At 34.3% G+C, this 14,643-nt stretch overlaps 1 protein-coding gene across 16 annotated transcripts in view; it reads left to right on the top strand.

Moving 5' to 3' along the window:
* LOC108704156 (regulating synaptic membrane exocytosis protein 1) overlaps positions 1-14,643 on the top strand; it is a 203,831-nt gene that overhangs the window by 168,553 nt on the left and 20,635 nt on the right. For 9 of the 16 annotated variants that reach the window (XM_018240564.2, XM_041563146.1, XM_041563135.1 and 6 more), the window contains one exon: positions 979-1,214. The exons of 5 other annotated variants lie outside the window; for them this stretch is intronic. In XM_018240564.2, the coding sequence (XP_018096053.1) occupies positions 979-1,214 (236 nt within the window). Of the gene's footprint in view, positions 1-978; positions 1,215-3,994; positions 4,091-12,237; positions 12,298-14,643 lie in introns of those variants that run through there. 2 more of the 16 variants (XM_041563144.1, XM_041563145.1) reach the window with 2 other exon arrangements.

The raw sequence follows: 14,643 nt of genomic DNA, 5'->3' as shown, positions 1-14,643 counted from the left end.
TTTTAATTGTTACAGTGGGGTCATTATCGCTTAATTCATAGTGCCCTGGTGCTGTTAACTGGCTATACTCTTCAGACATATATTTGGTTTTATCCACTAAGACCGTGGCACCCCCTATCAGCTTTACGTATAACTATGGAGTTATTTTGTTTTAAAGTATTTAGTGCCCTCTTTTCAGCAAACGTTGGATTTTTAAGTGACTGTTTACTCTTATTTAGGCCCCAAAGTTTTTTGACCTCATGAGTGACCACATTTTCAAAGGTTGTAAGCGACTCATTGGTAAAATCAATGTACTACAGGATACTAACCTAAAGCGTGTCAGGTTATTAGAAAATGAATTACTGAGAACGTAAAAGAGCCAATTCCAGGTGCAAAAACAACATCAAGAGGGTTAGTTACTAAATTCTGAATTTATGTTGTCAGGCTTTTTGGGGCAAAACTCGAATTTTTAATTTTTTTAAAAACTCAAATTTTTCAAAATTTACTAACGTCAGATGCAGCAAAAAGCCTGAATCTAAAAATGTGCCATCTCAGACCTGCCAAGGTTGTTTATAAGTCAATGGTCTTTGTCCTATTTTGAGGTTTATGCGGTCTGCACTGGAATTAGCGAAAAAATCAGATCATTTCGGACTTTTCAGGCAAGAATACAAAAAAATTAGGCTTTTGGGGAAAAAAAACCCTGGAAAAATTGTATGATTCAGGTTTTCGCATGATTTTATCGAGGTTTTAACCCGAACCAATTAAATGGAGCTTTTTATATAAACAAAGTTAAAATCTGCTATTGAGGTTTGGTCATGGTCGGGTATTGAGTTTTGGTGATGGTTTTTTTTATTTGACAAATGAGAAAAATGCGGATTTTACTAAATAACCCTCCCTATAAATGTGTGTGTTTTTTTTTAAATGGTTCTAAAAGGTCACAGATAACTTGCTTATGTTGCCTTCAAAAAGACCCTAACATAATTTTTTTCTTCCTTGTAGTTCCTTTACACCCAGAATGCAAAGCAGGCGGATGGGTTCTTCAGGGATAGCCATAACTAAGAGCACAAGTGTGAGTGGAGAAATATACAAGCTGGAACACAATGATGGTAGTCAGTCTGATACAGCCGTTGGGACGATTGGGACCTGTGGAAAGAAAAGGAGATCAAGTCTAAGTGCCAAAGTAGTTGCTATAGTATCACGAAGAAGCAGAAGCACATCCCAGCTTAGCCAAACAGGTGAGCAATATTGTTTAGCAATTAAGATCCCAAGTTAATGTATTTTTCAAGTAACAAACATATGGCTTCAAATCACAGGTGTTTGTAGCAAAAATCAATATAGACTAAAACAGCTTCAGGCAGTATTTATAAAGTGTTTTATTTTAACAGTGTAAGCACATAACATGTTTCGGGCAAAGCCCTTGTACAAAATGCAAGTCATTATGGAATAAACTACTTTGTCAGCTGCTGCTCTTCCAATTTTCACCTCTTAAGTTGGTGTAAGTCTGGTGTAGATCCATGGCAAGGAAATAGCACCATTGACCTGTCTTTGGATATCAGTCCACCAACTTGGTTTGAATACCCAGGGACGCACAGACCATATAGAAAACATATACAGCATTCTGATCTGAACCTTAATTCCATATTTCCAGCAAAATAGCCATATCTCCTGTAACACAATACACGTTTACATCTGTTACCTTACAGGGCAGGCGTAATAGGATAGGAGTCATAGGAGTAATAATCATAGAAAACATTTCAAATTGTTGTGATCATAGGTTTGCTGCATTCTAGCCTCACTGTCAACCTGGCTTCCCTTTGAAATAAGAGTTTACTACATTCTCCTCTTTATTGGTATATTTACCAACTACTTTTTCTTTGGAGGAGCAAATAATGAATACTGTAAGTTTGCTACTTTAGATATAACTGTAGTCATGTATTTTAGTTATGAACACTATGCAGGCACTGCCATGTTATTCATTGCCTAAAACTGAATCTGGAAATGTATTATATGTATTATACATGTGTTATAACTGATAACAAAAATAGACATACGTAAGGATTTAAAAGAATGCTAACCAATGTGCCGAGACCATGAACCATTTCCTTGTATTCATTTTAATGCCAATGATTTTCTCTCCTGAATATTTTTGAAATGGTCTAATATGGAAAGGACTAAATAGACCAGTAAAGTTTACAGCCTGTACAGTAGCAGTTGGTTATAGTGAGGGACCCACTTATCATGCTGTATAAAACATTGGAGACAAACATTACCCGTGATGTTGCCCATAGTAACCAATGAGACTTCTGCTTTTGTTTTATAACTTGCAGGCCGTTGAAATTGATTTGCAGATTGGTTGCTATGGGCAACATCACCAGTGATATATTTCTCCAATGTTTTACACAGCATGATAAATAGGCCCCATAGTGTGTGTATTTGGGAAAAAAAAATTTTTTGTCCTTTTGTGATGGATCAGACCAGGCTATTGTCTTCTTGCTGCCAATATGTGCTATGCCAGATAAGGCATTGCTACATTCAGACTTAATTTAAAACATCCTGAATGCATGATTGACAATTTCTACTTAATATAGTCAAGATTCTTCTCTAGAAAAAATGCCAGCCTTTCTGTATCTGTCTAATAATAACAGTTATGATAATTATTAAAATACCAGCCCTATAAATAGCATTCATGTATTTTTTTTTTTTATGTATTAACGTGATTTGTAATACATAATCTGCTGCCGATTCAAATGCATAGGAGGGCATTTTAATGACTTTACTTTTACTTTAGATAGCGGAGCATAATTCAACTTCAACTAAATTCTATTTATATTTGCCATTGTTTTTAGACGTGAGATGCAATGTGAGCTTTTGATACTGGATAAGCAGGTAGATTACAGATCTGATCTTTAGCACTTTGCCACTGTTTTTAAGTAAAGCTGCTCTACTACACTTCAAAGCAGAGGCAGTTTGTTTCCTATATGATCCAATCTGTTAGCCAGTGAGCCAATTTGGTGGCATAAGAATATACTGAAGAAAGACAGATTCATTCAGATCAAAGGCTGATTATTGCGACCAATTGAGCAGTCAATGAAAAGCCAACACCCAAAATGGCCATCATTGAACAGTTTTTGAAACTTTAGCAATTAACACTTATAAACTCAGTTATTTGAAGTGCTAAATGTGCTTAGTTTAGTTTTTAAGTTGTGCCTTTAATATGCAACAGAATAAATCTGATGCACAAATATACCTATTAACAAAACAGTGTGGGGCAGATTTATCAAGGGTCGAATTGAAAATTAGAATTTCGAGTTTTCATGGGCAAAATTATCACATTCAACTAGGGAATTGTTAAAATTCGATTTGAGGTTTTTTTAAAAAAAAAATTCTAATTTTTTTTACGAGATTTGTCATACTCTGGCCCATAAAGAACTCAAATTAGACTATTCGCCACCTAAAACCAGGTGAATTGCTGTTTTAGTCAATGGGAGACGTCCTGGGATCAATTTGGAGTGGTTTGCAGCCCTCCTGACATTTCGAGGTTTTTTTTTTTTTTTTTTGAGAAAAAACTCGAATCAAATTTTCATGTCGAACCCATTCACCCAAGTTTAGTAATAAATTTATTGATAAATTTCGAGTTCATGGGAGTTTATGGGAGTTTTAAAAAACTCCCATGAATTCAAATTTTGGCCCTTGATAAATGTGCCTCTGTGTGTGCTTATGCGTGTCTCTTTCAGAGTTATTCTGTCAGCAAACTACATTTGTTCCTTAGAACTAAGCAGCTAAGCTTTATACTCAGAGTTATTGGAGATGCTACCTCATGTCTAGAATAAAAGCAAATATTTTTGTGAGAACATTAACGAAATTAGGTCATTGACGTTTTTATAAATAGAGTCCAGATTGCTTCTGATTATGTAATTTCCGATTCCATTATTGTGCATTCGGAGATCTTAAAAGCCTGGTATTTTATTGCCCAAAGCAAACTCAAGTAAACTGCAGGAGCGGGTGAGGTTAAGTGCTCCCCTCTAGAAATAATATAAGAGGAAAAAACAGCTTTAAAGCTCTGGGTTTGTTGGGTGAATAGCATGCAGCTCACAGATAAAGCAATAAGCAGGTAAGAAAGCAGATTCATTAGATATCATTATATATATATATATATATATATATATATATATATATATATATATATATATATACACATATATATATATACCAAGTTATCTCTAGATATATTTGCATGTATTTCATTTATACAGTCTGTAGATTTGCTAATGTATTCTTTCAGGTTTGAGAAGAAAATGCATATTTATGATACAAAGAGAAATGCCAATTATCCCTTCTGCTAATTACCCATTTGTGGTAAATAAGCCCCATTGTTAACTTTTTTTTAAAATGAATATAATTGATCATCATCATAAATCTGATATTTAATCAAATTCAGTCTTGAAAGGAAAAAATGGAAGAAAATGTTTTCTTAAACAAACTGACCACCTGTTATTTCCTGAAAAGGTACTCTTGCTTTATCACATTTGAATCACATCAAAGCTTATTTTTGAATATTATTTTATTTCCCTAACACTGTAGTTTCAGAACAAAGCTTTCCATATTGTATTTTATCTCATACTGTACTTTATCAGTGTAACAGAAGAGTGAAAACTGTTTTGTGAGGCATCACCAGGGCAGGTTAAAGCAAGCTATGCTAACCTAATATATCCTAATACATAGTATATCTCTTTAATGTCTGTAGGAAAGAAGGAGTAACTGTGAACCTGTGCTTGTCACATTGTTGCTTTATAGTTGTTAAATAACAGCTTCTAGCTGAAAAATATTTCACAGAATTACCTTTACGTGTATATGTTTTTATTTATTTATGTTATATCTAAATATACTTATTCAGAAGAATCAGAAGATTTACATAATGGGCACATATGATTTACTTGAACCTGGTAATGAAGTGTGACCAAAATATGTAATGGCAATGGTTGTGATGCCATGTTTTTTTTTTTAACAAAAATATGTGTTATAAAATAGTTTCAAATATACTTCCACCTCGCTGCTCAGGACTGTAAAACGGAGTACACAATCAACAGCATGTTAGCAGCCTTTTTCATCCAGAGGTAAAGAATCTGTAGATTACACACAGTAGGATGCAGGTTTAATACCAGCCTAGACCAGAATAAATAAATGTACTTTCATTGCTGACATTTGCATAATAAGCTGCTATCTATATGTTATGTTTGAGAATTGATGATATGGAGAAAGAAAAGCACTATACAGAGCTCAGATTTCTGTGCCTTTTCTGCACCCGTAGGGGTGTAAGACACCAGTGCGGAGAAATGCAAATAGCAAACATTACCTCTTTGCAATGTCGGTTTTTATTTGATTGATATGCAATAAATTGTAGATGTACACTGTTAATGTATTGGGGCCATGTTGAACAATATAACAGCAATGGAGCATAGGCAATGCATACAGGTGCTATTCAACATAAGAATCACACATACTGTAAATAAATTAAATAAACCACCTATATCGTATACGGCAATATGTCGCGAGTGAGCTCTATCTTACGATCAATTCAATTGATTTATTTCATATTAGAGGTAGACTAATTAATGTACAAATGTCATCAGCAACTCCTTAAAACTTCTTTTGTGTGAGTATAAACAGGTCATCTTTAATATCTGATCAGAACATTTCTGAAGTTGTTACATATAAAAAGGATTTACCATTATGACATACAGATATAGGGAAAAACAAGGAATTAAAAAATGCTTTCCCCTTCCCACCCCTAATTTGCATATGCAAATTAGGGTTCGGATTCGGTTCGGTATTTGGCCGAATCTTTCGCAAAGGATTCGGGGGTTTGGCCGAATCCAAAATAGTGGATTCGGTGCATCCCTATTTATTACAAACTCATATCGAAGTTGTGGCCCTCTCTGGTTGCCCATTTTGAGCCTAAAATTCAAATTTTATATTGACTATACTTTAAATTCTTGCACTCATCATTTGTTTTTGGGCTGTTTATCAAGGTAATTCAAGGAGAACTGAAGCCTAAAAACATATGACTAGAAATGCTGTATTTTATATACTGAACTTACTGTATCAGCCTTATAACACTCATGATCCATTCCTTCATAGTTGCCTACTGCAAAAACATCTTGTTAGGCCATACTGTATATGAGTGCCAGTGGAATGGAACATGCTTATTGTTGAGGTGCTAAGCTTACGGATCATTGGAACTATTTATATGAAAGGAAATAACGTTTTGCCTCCCTTTGCTTTCGGAATAGTTTAAATACATAATTGCAATATCTTAGATTTAAAAAAAAAAAACTGTTTAGTTCACATTTTACATTTTTCTGTATGTATTTCTTGTGATTTTTAGATACTATTACCATTACTACTGTATGTCTTCTGCTTTTTAGAAACTGTTACCATTGTTGCACCCTGATATTGCTAGGCATCAGTTATGGCCATCACTTAAGTGTGGTTTACTTCTGTAGTGAGGTTTCTAATGTAATGTACTTGTCTATCCTCTTATTATCGTTTCCTGATGCAGTTATTTCTTGTTTGGTACAGGCCATTGTTACTTTAAAAACTTTTGCCGTAAGGCAGAGAACAATTTTTTCCATTTTATGTTTGTATCTCTGGTTGGAGTATCATCTTAATAACATCTTGCAAATTGTCATACCTCTTAGAAGAATACAGAACATATTAAAAAGCCTTTTACATACTGTAGTTATATAGTTAAATTGGGTTGAAAAAAGACAAAGTCCATCAAATTCAACCCCTCCAAATGAAAACCCAGCGTCCATACACACACCCCTCCCTACTTTTAATTAAATTATACATACCCATACCTATACTAACTATAGAGCTTAGTATCACAATAGCCTTTGATATTATGTCTGTCCAAAAAATCATCCAAGCCATTCTTAAAGGCATTAACTGAATCAGCCATCACAACATCACCCGGCAGTGCATTCCACAACCTCACTGTCCTGACTGTGAAGAACCCTCTACGTTGCTTCAAATGAAAGTTCTTTTCTTCTAGTCTAAAGGGGTGGCCTCTGGTACGGTGATACACTTTATGGGTAAAAAGGTCCCCTGCCATTTGTCTATAATGTCCTCTAATGTACTTGTAAAGTGTAATCATTTTCTCGCAAATGCCTTTTTTCCAGAGAAAACAACCCCAACCTTGACAGTTCACCCTCATAATTTAAGTCTTCCGTCCCTCTAACCAATTTAGCTGCACGTCTCTGCACTCTCTCCAGCTCATTTATATCCCTGGGACTGGACTGGAGTCCAAAACTGTACTGCATTCTACAGATGAGGCCTTACCAGGGACCTATAAGGAGGCATAATTATGTTTTCATCCCTTGAGTTAATGCCCTTTTTTATGCAAGACAGAACTTTATTTGCTTTAGTAGCCACAGAATGACACTGCCCAGAATTAGACAACGTGTTATCTACAAAGACCCCTAGATCCTTCTCATTTAAGGAAACTCCCAACACATTGCCATTTAGTGTATAACTTGCATTTATATTATTTTTGCCAAAGTGCATAACCTTGCATTTATCAACATTGAACCTCATTTTCCAGTTTGCTGCCCAGTTTTCCAGTTTAGACAAATCACTCTGCAAAGTGGCAGCATCCTGCATGGAACCTATAGTTCTGCACAATTTAGTATCATCTGCAAAAATAGATAATACCTTCAATGCCCACTTCCAGGTCATTAATAAACAAGTTGAAAAGCAAGGGACCTAGTACAGAGCCCTGCGGTACTCCACTAACAACACTGGTCCAATTAGAAAGTGTTCCATTTACCACCACTCTTTGTAGTCTATCTTTTAGCCAGTTCTCTATCCAGGTACAAATACTATGTTCTAGGCCAGGGGTCCCCAACCTTTTTAACCCGTGAGCCTCATTCAAATGTAAAATGAGTTGGGGAGCAACAAAAGCATGAAAAAAGTCCCTTGGGGTGCCAAATAAGGGCTGTGATTGGCTATTTGGTAGCCCCTATGTGGACTGGCAGCCTACAAGAAGCTCTACTTGGGACTGTAATTAGTTTTTATGCAATTAAAACTTCATTTCAAGCTTGAAATTCAAAAATAAGCCCCTTCTTTGAGGACCCTGAGAGCAACATACAAGGGGTCGGAGAGCAACATGTTGCTCACGAGGTACTGGTTGAGGATCACTGTTCTAGGCCAACATTCCTTAATTTAACCAGTAACCTTTTGTGTGGCACTGTATCAAATGCTTTAGCAAAGTCAATCACATCTACTGCCATCCCAGAATCGAGATCTCTAATTACCTTCTCATAAAAAGAAATCAAGTTTTGTCATATGTTGAGTAGCACAAATGTTCTAATAATCAGTTAGTTTGTCAGTTACAGTTAAAGTTATTGAAAAGGTTTTATAAAGTATAAAAACATTGATTGCAATGACAAAATGATAAACACTTTTGTTACCTTTTTAAATAGTAAGTCAGTGGTTTTGATCTTCACTTGGCCTTTACTAGCAGCACCTGTCTTTGTCTCAAATATATGTCAAACTGTAGGCAACAAGGATAGCATTGAGTTAGAACGGAAAAGGAGGGGATGGGAAAAGTCCATACTCCAAAGAAAGAGTGGCTATTAGATGGCAGTGTAGTCAGACATATAGCAAAAACCACACTGATATAAAGGTTTTCAAATATATAAATTATAATTCTTGTCTATGAGAAAAGTGCATTACTTAAAATCAATATACGAGCAATTTGTACTGTGCACTGTAATGTTAACAGTTCAAGGTATATTGAAGATACAGTGTGATTATAAGGATGGATAAATATATGAGACTGTGTACATAACTATGTAATTTAAGGAGTTTGTGTGTTTTCTATGTCTGCATGGGTTTAGAAATATACACTGTATATCCCAATGTCCTCATTTGATTTAGAAATATACAGGCAGGTTAATTGAGTATTTATTTGTCCATTTTGAAACGAGGGATTTCAAGGTTCTCTTAGCCCTGACAAAGTACAGAATTTGCCCAAGGCTTGTAAATTCCATGTATTTTATTTTCAAAATATAAACAACAGTAGAGTTTTTCATACAGTGTTGTTATTTGTTCAAGGAGGGCATGAATTTTCTCCCTATGAAGAAAACTGGTAGGTTTGTAGATGTAGTGTATAACAGCAGTGTTAGAAGGAATATTTGTTTTTAAATTAATATTTGAACGAGTTTTCTAACACCTTATCTGCTTGCTTAATAGACATTTCATTTCTTGTATCGCCTGTAGGTAAAGTTGATCTCCTCTTCACTTTATGTGCACACAGCTCTTATTCATATTTACATTGTTTACTGGATATACCTGTGGCTTAAGGATATAAGCCATTTGTTAATTAAAAAAAAAAATTAAAAAAAAAAAAAAAAATAATATATATATATATATATATAGACAAATACAAGATTCCTCTGCACTCAACCCATTATCAATATATTTAAGACAGAGACATTTTGTGCATACTGCTACTGAAAAATGCCTTACCCTTTAAACAAAACAGGGATTGTTTGTCCATATATTGCAATATATTTAAGCTGGCCAACTACGTCAAAGTCATCCCATATCTGGCCAGTCCTATGCTCAATTTTCATCTGATTCATTAAGAATTCTATGGTTTAATTATACATTTTATAAAAGGGACGAATACGTTTTACCTGCAACTTACTAGCTGCTTTCGAAGTAAAACTCCCAAACTTGGCTGCCCTTTTATTAGACACCAGTGGGATCACCTGACTATAGTTGGAGAGGGTGGGAGCTACAACATGGAGCTGGTCACTGCTCTTGTAGAACTATAACAAACAAGGGAAAGTTGTGCTCACCACTAGTTTTTAAAATCATTATATATATATATATACTGTATAGATAGATATTAGCCTCATAACATATAGAATCAATACCAAAGCTATTATTTACAGCAAAATTCAATATCACTAGGCAGAAACCCTACAAATAAGATAAGCCTAAAAATCTATATTTTAGAAAATCAACAAATGCAAAAATATAGGGGGATATTTATTAAAGATCAATTTTTCGAGGGTATTTTTCAGTCAGAACTCAAATTTTCAAGTTTTTTTTTTTCCAAAACCTCAAGTTTTTCGAGATTTATTATACCCCGAAGCTGGAAATAGCTCAAATCTGAAAATACTCCAGCTAAAACCTATCATGGTCATGTAGAAGTCAATGGCAGAGGTCCCTTGAACCATTTGAAGATATTTGTAGCCTTCATGATGTTCGAGTTTTTTTCGGTGGATTCCACTTGATTAATTCAAGCAATTTCAGTATCTTTCCGCAGAAAACTTGATCAATTTAAGTATTCGAGTTTTTCACCCTGACTACATTGATTCGAGTTTTTTTACATTCGAGGTATTTTTATAAATTAGAAAACATGCGAGTTGTGAATCTATTCGAGGGATAAAAAACCTCACTAACTTCTAAAACTTGACCTTTGACCAAAATATCAAATAATTAGTATTGCAAACTCATCAAAAAGCTGTTGCTTACTGTATTATTAAAAAAAAAGATAAACAGAGACAATTGATGGGACAATACTGTAATTTTGTATTTGTGTAAGGTAGGCAAACAGAGACACAGAAAACATTACTAGGATAAACAGACGTTGAGGTTGGACTGTCTTTTCTTGTATTGACTAATGCTATGGTTTGTCAGAGAAATCACCTTATACTCCTTGGTCTCCAAACATCTCTGTTAAAAGTAGTAAAAGTCTATCACTTTCACTTGGGAAAAAAAGTCTGGCACTTGAGGAAATGTACTTGTATATTGTTTTAATATTTATCACCTTATATACAGAACTGTTAGCTTAATCACACAATCTTAGGTGTTCTTACAAACATGCAAGTATTGGTACTTGATAACATATTTCATTACAGGTTTCTTCAAAGGAAAAAAATGTTTTGGGAAACTGTCAGGTTCTATATAAATATAGAAAAGAACCTGAAAAGAAAGACAAGTAATCAAAAGAAGCACTGATAATAAATGTGTAGCTTATAAATGTGTAGAGTATTTGTTTTTTATATGGGGTCAGTGACTCCTATTTGAAAGTCGGAAAGAATCAGAAGGCAAGAAGTTCTTTGCTCTTTTCTAAGGACAAAAGACCCCCTGCTATCTGTCTATAATGTCCTCTAATTTATTTGTAAACGGTAATCATGTGAGGACCTCCAATAATAAACATGCAATTAATTAAAAAATTGAAAATGTATTAGGACATAAAAACCTAATGCGTTTCGTGCCTATTGGGGCACGTACTCATCAGCCTATGAGTAAGTGCCCCAATAGGCACGAAACGCGTTTGGTTTTTATGTCCTAGTAAATTTTCTAATTTTTTAATTAATTGCATCTTTATTATTGGAGGTCCTCGCATTTTTTTTGTAATAGTGTTTTGGATTTGCACCTTGGGACTGGGGTGAACTGTGAGTAAATCCTCTATAATTAATTTAAAAATTTAGATTTTGTATTTTTGACTTATCAATTATTATTTTTGAGTAGTACCGTACATACATTCTTTCTATGTGGCATTAGGACAAGAACGGTAATCATGTCCCTTTTTTCAGAGAAAACAACCCCAAACTTGGTATTCTTGCCTCATTGTTTAGAGTTGAGCACATTCATATACACTATGGGGTTATAGCAAAAGCAGTGTTGGGCATTAATACTCAACCACATATTTGATCATTTGTACAGTTATTGACAAATCTATATTAATTACATAAAAAAAACTATTAAAATGACCTAATAAAATATAAGCATTTCATATATATAATATAGCAAATATAGGCATTTTACTTAAGCCTGATAAATCCGGATAAATGGAGGACTCTGCAGAAATATTACATTTTTTTACAATTGTGTAAATTAGCATTTCATGCATCTCATAAAATCTTTATTGGCATTCATTAATATTGTCCATATTATGCTATCGTTAATGTCACATTTCTGCTGTAAAAGTTTTCTTTGTAGAGGGTTAGATATTGCGGTACGCACTCTTTAATGTTTATGTGCTGCTTAAGAATTCTCCACCATTAATAGATTACAGACATGGTTCAATTCCACTTACTCGTCTTCAAAAAAGATTACCTAATAAGGGCTCGTATTTTTAAACAAACCTTTCTGCGTGGCTGAATGGCTCTTGCATGTTGACTTCAGGGCTGCTGAATTTTGCCTAGTTTTAAGTTGAAAGATTGTGTGTGCTGAACTTTAATTTGCAGCCTCTGCCCAGTTTGTGGATTATTATTTTCTGGATAGGACATCCCTAAAGTAAGTACAAGTTCCTTTTTAATGAATGCTGGGGGGCAATGCAAGTGTGTATAGGGGTGAAAGTTTGCTGCTTTTAACCATATTAATACTGCCTATTAATAGCACAATTAGAAAGGAAGTTTTTCCAGCTGCAGTTTACATTTGTAATTGCTGATACCAGCAATAACTGTTTCATTACATGTTAGCTATAGTGTGGTATTATTTAATTTAGTATTCTGTGTATTGTGCTGTTTCTTAATAGCATAGCTGGTAATATACTTGTATTTTTGCAATCTAGTAAAGAGCATGCAATCTCACCCTGAAAAAGAGACCTCAGAGTTAAGAAAGCTTGCTATACAATATTCCTATATAATTAGCCATTAACAACGTCACATTTATAGCACTCGTGTTTTTCCCCTCTGATTTACTGGCCAACACAATTAAATCGTTAACATTTATTATACTTATGAGAATTGTTTGTGGAAGTATAAAATACTATCGTTTGGTTGTGAATGTTGTTTCTTGTAGAGTTTACCAATCACAAGCTATGAGTTACTTATCTACCTGAAGCATGGTTTCATTGAAGTATTTGCATGATATGTTAACATATACAGTAGTGGAAGTAGAAGTACTAAAGCAGATCCTGCTCATGTATATCAATAATAATATATTGATCAAAAGAGCATTATGAATAAAAACATTCTCATGAGTTTACTGATATTCTAGAGGAATATAAATAAGCTGAAGGCGGATGCAAAGGGTTGTAACGAAGAAATATCCATGCAGGTCGCACTAGAGAATATTTACATCTGTAAAAAAAATTGTGACATTGTCCTATTTGACCCAGCATTACTTCTCGCTTTGTCATTTGGGCACACAGCAATGATAAACGATATAAACAGCATTGGAGGCAGTGTTGAATCAAATGCATGGAATTATATACAGTATGATCCAGTAGCTGGAAAATTATTTAATGGTACTCAGTAAAGACCTAAATTGATTTATTGGTTGTTCTATATGAAAGTAAAAAAGTATAGATTTTTCTTGTTGCCTGTGAACAATAAAAGACGTACTTGCATTTCTTTATTCTTCTTACAACCTTACCTAAACCTTTGCTTTTATAGGAATTTATCCTATCATATACCTTTTCTTGCTATGTTATTAATGTTGGAATGTTAGTTTGAATGTTAGTATTTCCTAATTATATATAGATAAATATATGATAGATAAATGGCACAGACCAACACATTTTCAAAACCTGCCCCACAGTGATTTATACATGCATAACGAACCTGACCTTTTTATATGAAAAACAACAAGAAAATGGCTGGCTGGCGAAATATCAGATTTGCTACCTACCCAATGGAGGACAATGGTTCGGCCTATATCAGGCCGACCTGTACATCACTATTTTGATTTTAAATATGCCCATATGAAGCCACGGGCTTTCCTGTATTGGTTAGTTTGTACTTTATAGGCAAAATAATCGACAACAGTGTAGCCTGTGTTTCATGGAACCAGAATCCTAGAACTTTAAGACCTGTGGTTTTCCAGACCCGTATTTCAGTAATTTGGGTCACCATTCTTTAAGTCTTGTAAAAAAAATAACCCCAATTGGCTTGTTTTGCATCCAATAAGGTTTAATTATATGTTAGTCGGGATCAAGTAAAAGGTACTGTTCTATTATTACAGAGAAAAAAGACATTTGTAAAAATTAGAATTATTTGAGGAAAATGGAGTCTATTACCTTCCTGCAATGCGGAAATTTCTGGATAACAGATGACATGTCTGTATATACTTATTTGGTAAAGTTTTTAAATAGGCCACTTATAATATACACATATACCGTATAATATCTGTTGGTTATGTATTCATTCTGATGGTATCGTTTTCCGTTAAGCTTCAAAACAATGGCAAATTAGGAATGTGAATTTTCTAGACAAGTTCTAGGTGAAATCCTTTGAGTCATATTCTGGAGTTTATACCATGGCATTGAAATTGTTACAGTTATAGAGAAGACAGATCAGCTCAGATTAACTGCTTTGCTCAAGACAGCAAAAATATTCAGTGGTGAATTGTTCCAAGCAAGACTTTCTCTCTACTAGTTCCAAGCAAGACATTCTGTTCTCAGCATCTGAGCAAGATATTCTCTTCTCTAGTTCTGAGCAAGACATTCTTATCTCTGGTTCCGAGCAAGACATTCTCTCCTCTGGCATAAGAGCTGTTGAGCAATAAACAAGATTAGAGAACTAAAAATAGATTACAGCTAAAACATAGAACTATAACTGTGCTATGAAAGCTAAAGCACTACCTGCAATCTACTGTTTATTACAGCAGGATAGTTTTCACACAAGAAGAGCATTTATC

This window comes from Xenopus laevis, chromosome 5L, assembly GCF_017654675.1.
Source record: "Xenopus laevis strain J_2021 chromosome 5L, Xenopus_laevis_v10.1, whole genome shotgun sequence".
Classification (NCBI taxonomy): domain Eukaryota; kingdom Metazoa; phylum Chordata; class Amphibia; order Anura; family Pipidae; genus Xenopus; species Xenopus laevis.
The sequence above is the reverse complement of the archived record's forward strand: the minus strand, read 5'-3'. Positions and strand labels throughout refer to the sequence as shown.